This window comes from Neopelma chrysocephalum, unplaced genomic scaffold, assembly GCF_003984885.1.
Source record: "Neopelma chrysocephalum unplaced genomic scaffold, ASM398488v2 Primary Assembly neopelma1_24, whole genome shotgun sequence".
Classification (NCBI taxonomy): domain Eukaryota; kingdom Metazoa; phylum Chordata; class Aves; order Passeriformes; family Pipridae; genus Neopelma; species Neopelma chrysocephalum.
Window position 1 is genome coordinate 24,932,184 of NW_020897693.1, and position 11,414 is coordinate 24,943,597.

General features: G+C 34.7%; 1 protein-coding gene across 1 annotated transcript in view; it reads right to left on the reverse strand.

The window, feature by feature from the left end:
* Positions 1-11,414, reverse strand: part of RYR3 (ryanodine receptor 3) — a 222,469-nt gene that overhangs the window by 91,827 nt on the left and 119,228 nt on the right. The window contains exons 38-41 of the mRNA XM_027674225.1: positions 8,823-9,102; positions 7,001-7,115; positions 3,299-3,428; positions 2,270-2,373 (exon numbers count right to left, since the gene is read on the reverse strand). Of these exons, the coding sequence (XP_027530026.1) occupies positions 2,270-2,373; positions 3,299-3,428; positions 7,001-7,115; positions 8,823-9,102 (629 nt within the window). The remainder of the gene's footprint in view (positions 1-2,269; positions 2,374-3,298; positions 3,429-7,000; positions 7,116-8,822; positions 9,103-11,414) is intronic.

Consider the following 11,414-nt stretch of genomic DNA (forward strand, 5'->3'; position numbering starts at 1 on the left):
TTAAAAGAAACATTACATCAAAATTTTATATATTATAATTCTGATTTTAATAGATATGAAAACAATTCCATTTTGCAAGAGACTGATAAATATCAATGAACAGTTTTAAGAGTCTGAAACCAGAATGATTAAAAATTTTGGTATTATGTAAATTCCTAACACAGCATTTCTTATCAAGAGGAGTATCTTTAACCAAGAGAAATCTTAAAGAAATTATGAAAAATTTCTTTAATTATAGTAAACTGAATTTCTGAAATATACAGAATAATTTCTCATTCATCTTAAAGTAAATTTGCAGATGACTGTACAAACATGATTTTTGTTTTCGTTTGAAATACACAAAGGACAACAAGGTTATAGCACTTAAAATAGGTAAGGAACACGAAGAATCTTTCACGAACCTGTAAAAAATTGTACAAACTATATTTTTCTTATAATGGAAGACAGGCAAGAATGGATGGCAAAAGGGAGATATATGATGAGATTATACTTAGTCATTATCTAATGCCCTACGAGAAAAAAAGTTATGAATTCAGGAAGAAGAGTTATATCTCTGCTGATACAGTATACAAATTGCCTCCAAAAGGCTGCAACAGAGGGAAAATGGGCTGATGTGAAAAACTTGCTTATGACAGTGTGCAGTAAGGAAGTTACTCAGAGCACTCTGTGGAAAAAGTATGCAATTCCTAACAGGACTTGATAGTTTTCAAGCATGCATTCAGAAGATATAAGTGAAATGCAGCTCACATAAAATGTGATAAAAACAGTAGAATAAATCTCTTTTTCTTCTCTTTTCATAAGTTACAGTGTTACCACCAAGCCACATAGTTTTAACCTATTCAGTTTACTACAGTATATCATCAGGCCATGAGATACATTCCTTTTGCAGTCCTCTACCTTCCACACATTCACACATTTGCAGTAAAAAGAGTTTAAATTTCCAATGGCAAAAGTTCAAAAGTTAGGTTGCCTATGTGTAATTTATTTGCTTTGAACACAGGCTTTATGGTACAAACTTTAGTCACACAGAAATGCTGTATCGTTCTGTGAATAGGGTATGTCTGCCACATTCATCAACTGATAGCTAGACAGTATTAGTTTTTTCTTGTTATTTGGTATATAGATCCATGAAAATATAAGACAGTCACTGGTAGTTTTCTAGTCAGTAGTGTTGTATCCCAAGGGTTGATGACAATACCATTTAATTTCTTTATTAATGACAGGGCAGAGCGTATTCTAGGCAATTTTGCAGGTGATACAGAATTGATCAATCTTCTCAACACTAATTTTTCCTAATCAGTTTATTTCCGTGCTGTCTCACACCCTTTCCATTCATATTCTTGTCTCTGTCTTCTCCTAGCTATCCCCATAATATGCCCATTTCTTCCAATTTCACAACTTTTCCTCTCCTACACCACATGCTGATCACAAACACTCTCACAACCCATTCCACTCTCATCACAGGATTCTGCCACACTGCAAAGAGATTTTCCCTGTGCTAAGCTATCATTTAAGTGCTTAACTGTTCCCTCCATTTATATTAAATGCTGCCTTCTGTTTTCTGTACTCCAATGCAGTGTTACCACATATCACTTCCTTTCCCTGCTTTCCTCCTCTCCTGACTGTGCACCCATATTCCATCTCTAAATCTGTTTTTCTCTTGCAATATACAAAGAACTTTCATGTGATTTTTTTTATATTTTACCACCATTTCTAGTTCATCCGGCCTCTCCTCACATCTCCCTTTATTCTTAACCATTGCCAATGACTTGAGACCTGTGTTCAGTTTCCCAATGCAACTACTCTTTAAATCATGTTCCATCTTTCCTCTTCAAATAACTGCCCTTCAATTCTCTTGGCTATAACCTTCATCCCCACCAATCTCTATGATTTAAGCCAAAAGACCTGTGTCCTTTTTTCACATTCTCCTCTTAATTCTCATTTTTTTTTCTCCCCAAACAGTGCTTCTTGATATTCCTTTCTCCTGTTTCATGTCTTTTTTCTTGCCGTCTTTTCTAACTGATAACAATAGTGAAAAGATGCCGAAAATAGAAATAAATCTCTTTTGCTGTGATTCCCAATAAGCATAAAGCAAAATCAGGGAAAATCGTGCTCATTCAATCTTACTGTAAAACAGCACATACCTAGAGTAGGAATTTCTGAGGAGATCATATCCAAGAATTACTATAATCAAACTTGCCCTCTTAAACCCTTCTAGCACAAGTACACCATCTAATAAATAGGTAAATAGGTCGGAGTGACCACTTACCTTATCAAGGTCTGGCTCCTCCAATGCAAGTGCAAGCTCATTGTTGTCCATAACAGAGGCTGCTGCAACATCTAGGGGTGTCGAACCTCTCATTGAAGGAAATGCTGCAGAAGTCAATAAACAATAATTAAATTGAGTTTGCAGTAATCACATTCATGCAGCAGAGGGCAGTGATCTCGCTGGAATCTAGAACATAAATATATTCATAGTACTTTGTAGGGTTGTTCTTCATTCAGGAATATGGTCAACTGTTTTCAATATCGTGAAAATAAACGCTGAAATTTTCTTCTGACTTGACATCCATATCTATAAATATACTCAATCACACTGGTTTCAAATGCAGATGAAAAAACCAGTATTAACAACATAGCAAATCAGAGGAATACTATTTCTTTAGCAGAGCAACATGTTAACTATGTAATTCTGCACAACCCTATCAATTTCAGATTTTAAAATATGCCTAAATTTAGCCAAAAGAGACATTTCAAGCTTCAGTTACCTGTTTTCTTTCTTTAATCTTTTCCCATTTTCTGTGTTTATTATGGTCAAATGCAGGCATGAACAGCTAAAGCACTGTGAAATCACACACTATCTTGCCTTATTATATGTTATTATTATAGCCATCTATCTAGCCAACACAATTTTCCTTGTATTACAAAATCTAATGCACATGCATTAAAAAACATACATTCAGTGTTCCAAAGGAAAAATATGAAATTTACTTCAGTAGCCTGAACTGCAGAGGCAAGGAAAATGAAACCAGACAAAACAGGCAAACACCATGCAGGGTCAATTTAATCTTAGATTTCAAATCACAGCTATTTTGAATGGAACTATTCTGTTTCTAATACAATTCACAGACACATAAGGATGAAACAAAAATGATAAAAAAAAAGTTATAGGTGAAACCACAAAGTGGTTTAAGCATGTTTCAACTTGCTATGCTAATTAGATTAGATATCACACTAGTCTTGTGATATCACGGTTGCTCCTACTCTTGCTTTTAGCTGTTACAGTTACGTGACATACCCAGTCCAACACTGCTGTTTTCCAGTAAGTAACTGAGATGCTCAAACATGGCCTTTTGGTTTTGACGACTAATTCGACAGAAGTAGCACAGGAATCGGCAACAGCTTGCTACCATCTTAGGGAAAGCGATCTGCTGAAGAAGAAAGTTGACAAAGCAGTGAAATATGTTAATTACCAATCTGTTCCAATTCTTCTTCCTGCAGTCCTAACAAGGAAATTACAGTGAAGTTACCAAGGTGATAAGCATCTGACAGCTGCTTTGGTTCTAACTTAAAAAAAGAACCTGCATTTCCTTTTTACTTTCACGTTCATTAGGCTATTAAAATGTTGAAAAATCATTTTGCAGAGGACTATAGGGGACATATAAGGGCAAAAAATACAGAAATAATTCTTATTAAAGCAATTTGCAGACTAGCAAATGCAGTTATACAAAACCACTGTCTTAGCAGCTTTACAATAACAAGTTCGACATGCAATATTATATCACAGAAGAATAAAGAATATTCAAGAGCCTCAGTTTCTCCTCCCATGCTACAATAAGAATACACAATCTGAAATAAACACGTTGTGCCATTCTCACATTTTACTACAAGGAGATGAAAGAACAAAATCAAAATGACAGATTTTTCTGTCTGAATTATTAAATTTACCACTATATAGCACGCGTAAAAAAGTATCAAGTTCGTTTGCAAACCTATGTCCTAAGGAAACTCACAAAATTAATGAGAAAATTCATTACCATCAAGAAGAATTATTTTTTAAATAATCTTGCTTGAATCCTTTAGACACAATAAGGAATATGTTCTCTATATTATATATATATATTCTATAATATTCAAGGTGATATCTGAGCATTTTAATCATAACATCATGAGGTTTTTAATTTCTATTATATTCTCCCTCCTTTACTTCATACCTTTACACTATAAATAATACTGCTTATACTTTATTATAACGAAGTCTAACAAATGTTACTTTACAGAACTCCAATTCATTCTAAGTACAACCTTTTTACTTAACAAGACAACAACCTTGCAAAAAAAGTGATTATGTAATTAAATGTGATATGATATGTATTATCCTTACAGGTGCACTTCTTAACTTCCGGAGACTTGATAAATTGTAGTTTTACTTTGGCACAGGTGTTTTGCTAATATATCCAGCTCATTTGCCTATTTCAAACATAAAGGAGCTATTATGTACAAGGAGCATTATCTAGCATTCCAGTTCTTAAATGTAGGGTAGATGAAAATGGATTCCTTAATACATCAAAACTTTCAAAAAAGTTTCCACTCCTCAGATTACAGAGATTTTAACAGAATGTGTGACATAACTTTGTTCAGAAAACTATGGTAACAGCAATACTGCTAAAAATTGTCATTTCAGAAATTCCTCATTATTGTCAGGAATACATATGAGTATGGAATTCTAAAACTTTCAATCATTAGGAAACAATTTTGAAGTAGAATAGTTCAATTCTGACTGTCAAAAAGGCAGTTGTTTGGGATTCTTTGAAAATGAATGAATGAATGACCAACATCACAAACCCATATGACATTAAGGTTCCAAAATTGTAGCATCTAAAGACACAGACTTTAAAAGAACTATTTTAGGCATTAAGGTACACACTAAAACCTAAATGTAATGAAAATGTTCGCAGCTTCCCCAATAATTTTCTGGGATATACAGTTCACAAATAAAGTACCTTTCCAGGATTTTGTTAGCCAGTAATAGCAAAAGTTACTGAGATACCTTCAGCCATATCAGATTCCAGAGATATCCTCCTCTGTTTTTGAGTCATTTATTAATAGCACATCTAGAAAGAAGCCTGACATAAATTTTCTTCAGTTTGAACTGACAAGTTTTTACTTTCCCATCATTCCTTTGGAGCCACTACATCTCAATACAGCCACATGATAAAATCATTTATTCCAAGAAGCTGGAGATTTAGTTTAAACCATCTGCTACCACAACCTAGAAAAATGCCCAATCCCTAAACTAGAGACTACATTGCGTGGTTGCTCTTTCCATCTCTCAAAGATATAACATTGAATAGAAAGAAATGTCCATAAGGTACCTAACTCTCTTCATGAATTTCATAAAGACAGACATAAAATAGGACATTTTGGGTGGCCAGACACATTTAGTGCTGCAACATAAGGTTACTAAGTAATTTTCTAAGTCTTCATTTGCTTCGAAAGATGTCATGGTAAATTCTGGAAAGTATTTTTGTAGACTTCTGTTACTAAAATTTTCTATGAAAACATTTTTAATGGCATTAGAGGCGTTGTGGGGTTGTTGTTTTGGGTTGGGGTTTTTTTATCACCTGTGATTATATGTACAAGTTGTAGCAAAGCCAGAGCATTGTAACACTTATAAATTGCCAAAGTATTAATCATTTTGTAAGTAATTGTAACTTGTCTTGAAATGAAGCGGTAAAATTAAACCCAGGATGCAAATACTTTGCAACACTGCAATTGTATAGGCAGATGCAATGTATAAGTATTTAAGATAATTATATGAGCTATAGGACCAAAGAGATAAAGAAAGGAGGGTGCAGCTGCACATGGAAGGCAATCAACTAATGAAAAATTGACAGACAGGGAAAGGATAAGCAAAAGGTAGTAAAATGGGCTGAAAAATGTTCCAAATACAGAAGAAGAATCAGTAGCCCAGCAAAAAAAAAGTAGATAAGCAATACTGAGATCAGAGGAGACCCTTCTTTTTGGAATGGAGGCAACAGGTTAAAGACATCAAGCACAAGCAAAGAGAAGAAAGAAAATAGAAAATAAGCCTGCTTTACTTCTCACTTTCTTCAGCAGTGAAAATTTTCAGTTAGGCTCCTCAAAATTTATGCCACTCTGCCTTTAAAATAACACGTATATACTGAAGCATAACACTAAGAAAAAGGAGAACTTAAAACTGCAAGAAAATTATTGCTCAATTCAAGTACATGAATTCGAACATTCAAAATTAGTTGTTAGTCCCTTATTATAGTTTATTGGCAATAATACTTCATCTGAGATGAAGAGGCATATTTTCCTAGCACAGCTACACCTCCAATAAATGGATTTAAAGTATGTATTTAATTTAAAATGGGACCCCTGGTGGCTTAGTGGATAGCATGCGGCACTCTCACCGCTGCGACCCAGGTTCGATTCCCAGTCCCCCGGGCAGATGGAGCTCGTCAGCCCTGTGAGGCCATCCATCTATGAGAAGGTCACTCTAAACAAACCTACGTCCTGAGGACCTCACTGCCATCGTCTAAGCTCGCTTGGCCCCGGCAGATGAACCTTAGGATTAAAGGGTGGGCTCAGTTCAGTGCATGCTGTGTCTCACCAAAAAAATCCATTGTGCAGGCTGGAAAGGTAAAAGACCTTTCCCAAAATCTTCGTTCGCGAAGACTGGCCATTAATTAATAATTTAAAATAAGAACAAATTATTTTACAATTCTATCAAAAGACAAATGAAACACCTCCAACATCTCACTAACTTTCTAAAAATCAAGTCCTAGACTGCTGGGCTTTTCTCTCTAGTACTATAAAACATATTCAACTTTTATCATTAATGAATATTTTAATTTGGAAAAGCAAAATCTAGCTTACACAAGGGCGATATATCATTGTTTGCTTCTTAAACATCCTAGTATACTTTTGGACAGGTTCAAAATGTAAACACATAAGAAACTTATGGTGAAATTACCTGAGATTTATCTCCTCCAAGCACATTCACCATCACATCCATAACAGTCTCATGCATGCCCAAGACTCTCATTAAGTTCGGATGCTGATAAAACACCTTGTTGTTCATTATATCCCTAAAATGGAAGAAAAGGAACAATATGTTTTTAAAAAGAACCATTTTAATTTAAGTCGATGCATTATTTCAGAAACATGCATTCACTGTAGTAACATAATTTCAAATTCTTAGACTTCAGCATAATACAAAAACACCTGATAACTAAATACTTCATATTTCAATATGCTATTATTGCTGTGGATTCTTCATAATAACAATATCAACTTTTAAATTATTTCAAAATGGCATTTCTCATCTCTAAATTGCTCCTACTATCAGTTCTGTTTAAACAAAAAAAATGTATTCTGTGATGATCTAAGTGGAAAAGAATATATTCTTTTGTTCAAAGTGGGGATCAAGAAAATAAAATCTAATCATGTTTCTGTAATAACACCTCTCAATTAATTTCCTCAGTTCACAAAGTAGAAGACAATAAACAGACAATATTCAAGGTCACCGGTTATATGTGTTTCATCAATATTTCCAGATTCTGTTAGAAGAAGTGAAATGGCATACAGTCCCATTAAAAAGGACTATTTTAACTTTTTCACTCTGTCCACCATCATCTCAACATGTTCTAGAATTCACCATATTGGTTTCATAATCCAGAACACAATTTATATGTTTCAATAGAATCCAGAGATTAAATTATAATAGAGTCCAGGGATTTCTAATATTTTAAGGTAACCTGTCAAAAACATATGGCAAAGAGCAGGCATCATACCTACTGTAAAGAAATACCGAAAACTGAGAATAGATGACGCACAATACAGTACCCTGGGAAGCTGGCTATACACATGCCATGTTCAGACGAAACCTACCCTTTATCTCTCATATCCTACAATTGTTATATATATATATATGAAGGAGAGTAACTGTTCAAACAATTCAATTGTTCAATTATTGAGGAAAGACCAATAAATACAGTTCTCAGGTAACCATACTATCATTTTCTCTCTTTCTAAATACACCATTTTATTCAAAGTAATTGATTTTCTGTGATTTTTTTCCTTAAAACATTAAATGGCCTGATCAGCATTTATTCACTTAAGAGGCATGCAGGCATGCACCATAATACCACTGCTTAACAGAGGTAATTTCACAGCAAAGATTCAGGAAAATATTCTCACATCATCAGGTGCTATTTAAAGGCTATTTTGTATAACTCTAATGCCATAGAGGATAAAATGAGCAGTCTCCTATGTTCAAACACTTAAAGCTGCCACTGATGGTGAAATAATAAATACTAACCAGTTAGAGATATTTCAGTTCACAACACGACTTTCCTGGGTCTACCTAACTGCTTGCACAAATTTCCAATTGAAAAGACGTCAGCAAGTTTATTTAATCATGCATGAAATACAAAATGAGTTTTAATTTTGGGAAAGATTTAGTATAGACACCAACAAAGATTTTAGTGATCTTTTTCTCCAGAGCTGCTAAAAGATGTACTTTGATGAGGGTTTAAGCATTAGGCTTAGTTACAGTAAAAAAAAGTCCTTTTTCTTTAGATAATACCTTGATTCACAGATCTTTGACCCATTTGATACTGCTAGAGAGATCAGTTTGAGCCACCTTGGAAATATATGTGAAAATGAAAATTTCTGGTATATATTTTCATTTCAGTACAGCATTAATTTTCATTCAGGATCTAAAATGACAGAATTTACTAATATAACAAAAAGCTTCACACCAACTTAAAAATAAAATTATGTTAATTTCATACCCTAATCCATTAATCATCAGCAGTTCCTCCTCTTTTCCCATCCTCACACTGAGAAGTGAGCGAATCTGGCCCAGTGCTGCTAGCAGATTAATGGTATCCTTCACAGAGGCAGCACTAATAGTATATGCTTTCCTCAGAGCTTGCAGTAGCTCACCAATGCTATCATATTGCCTACGAAGGAGGCTGTACATAATTCGAACTAATTCAGGATCTTGAATCTGATCTTCTTGGGACCAGCGCACCATAGTCTGGGATATGAGTTCTTTCAGTGTAGCTGGAAGTAAAATACATTAAATGTTACTAGTTATCCCAACAGAAAATGTATTATAGTAAAATACTATATGACAGTAGACAACAAGGCAGTTGTAAAACAGCAAAAAAAAAAACCACAAGCAGACTGCACAGGATTTTTCAAATTGGAAAAACAACTTTTAGATCTTTCAAGGTAAGTGTGATGTTCTTGAGAGGTGGAAAACAAGCATCTACTTAGCGTTCAAGTCAATACCAGCCTTTTCGGCAATGAAAAGTTTTTAGTTGATCATGACTCTAATAATCATTCATGTAAATTAAATGCTACATTTAGACTTTTAATTTATTCTTCATTTCTATATCGTCACTGTCACTTGGGAATACACTTTCTAAAAACATTGTATTGTTTCGAACTGCACAATACATATTGCTTGAAGCAGTTCTGTTGTCTACATTACACATTCAATGACACTGAAAAAAATCCATCTGAGCCCAGAGTTTAGGAAATTTACCTGAAAACTAGAAACATTTTCCAGGCCTTGTTGAGATCAAATAGAAAAATATTATCTTCCCTCTTAAAACAAAGCAAATATCTTTCTTCTATTGCCAGTAAAGGTATCTACCCCTTGACTTTCTCAAAGTTCTTCCAATGGTTAAGAATACTCCCCTCCCACTTTCCATCACAGAAGTGTTTATAGCTAGTGTAGATCCATTTGGGTTTGTGTCTACATTATGCTTTCATTTGCTAACACTTCTCCCTTACAGTTTACTTAATACCCATCATTCATTCTGAGGTTTTGTTCAATAAAATGGCTTTTACTCTGTGGGGACAAATTCTGTTTTTCATAGAGATATCCCTATTCTTAGTGGCATGTTATGCTTATATTTTGACTTGATAGTTACTAAAGTCCTATAATTGTTATTCACACTGATTTGTTGCCTCTATGTGTTTATTCTCAGAATTCCAGCTTGTTTTTAAATACAAATTTTACTGATTCTTCATTAACACTAGGTTAAAGTGCTGGCATTCCTCTCCTTAGGTAAAAGTCCATTTGTGATTAGAAATGAACACATGCTTAGAGGAAAGGAAGATTTACTTGTAGAAAATAGTTCCTTCTTTTGAATATTCACACTCAGAGTATTTATGACCAGACACTCAAGGCTTTGGAAACAGGCACGTGTCATATACACCACCACCCCTCTTCATGCATATAAGAAGATTGGGGTACCTCAGACACCCATTTCCTTTACTCTCTGAATTCCATGTTTATTGGTGCATAAAGGGGAAGTGCACATATGGACTAAAACTCTTACAGTCTTCAGCTACAGTCAGGCATATAATATAATATAACATAAGATATTTATATAAATTTTCATAATGCTTTGAATTACTTCATCCATGTGCATTTTTGTACCATGCATCACTCCAAGTATAAACCCAAGCCTGAAGAGATTATCTGAAATTTCTAGAAAAACAGACACTGTAGAATCATTTGTCCAACTGAATTTCTTGTGACAGAAAATGAAATATATGAACTGCTCTGTTCCAAGGACCAAACACCACGTATCTTGAGGCTTTAGGATTGAATACTTCCTGATTCATGAGAATAGAATCCTTATGAAGCCTGAAGAAAAAATGATGCTTCCAGATACTGAATAGGTCCTGATACCATTAAAGAGGAGTCTGATCCTAACAGAGGATTCACTGGAGAATTAAACCCTGTTTCATGCAGCATATCAAATTATTATAAGCCTTAGTGTACTTATAAGATATTAGCAAGCTTAACAGACCAAAATATGTTTTCAGATCAGGAAAAACACACTACAGTGCTTTACAGAACAAGAAGAGCATGTAAGAGGTGTCATGAGTTATAAAATAACTCGGCTGTCTAATCTCAACACAACTCTTAATGAAATGATTCTCTGAAATCAAACTAACCATTCCAGGTCTGTATAAGGGCCTACTGTCAAATTGAGCAAACTGGAAATAGAAAAGAAGCAACCACCACTGCCAAGTGCAACCACCATTGAAAGACCAACCTCGAGTAACTTGGAGGATTCTGCACATGATATTTGGATGGTGCTACAGAAATTTAGAGATGGAAAACCCAATCCTGATTCACAAGGGCAATAAGAAAACTCAGCAAAGCATGTTCTAAAGGAATCACAGAATCACAGATTATGCTGAGCTGGAAGGAATCCCCAAGAATCATCAAGTCCAACCCTCAGCCCTGCACAGGACCATCCCCAAGAGTCACACCATGTGCCTGAGAGGATCATCCAAATGCTTCTTGAACTCTGGAAGGCTTGGTGCTGTGATCACTTCCCTGGGGAGCCTGTTCC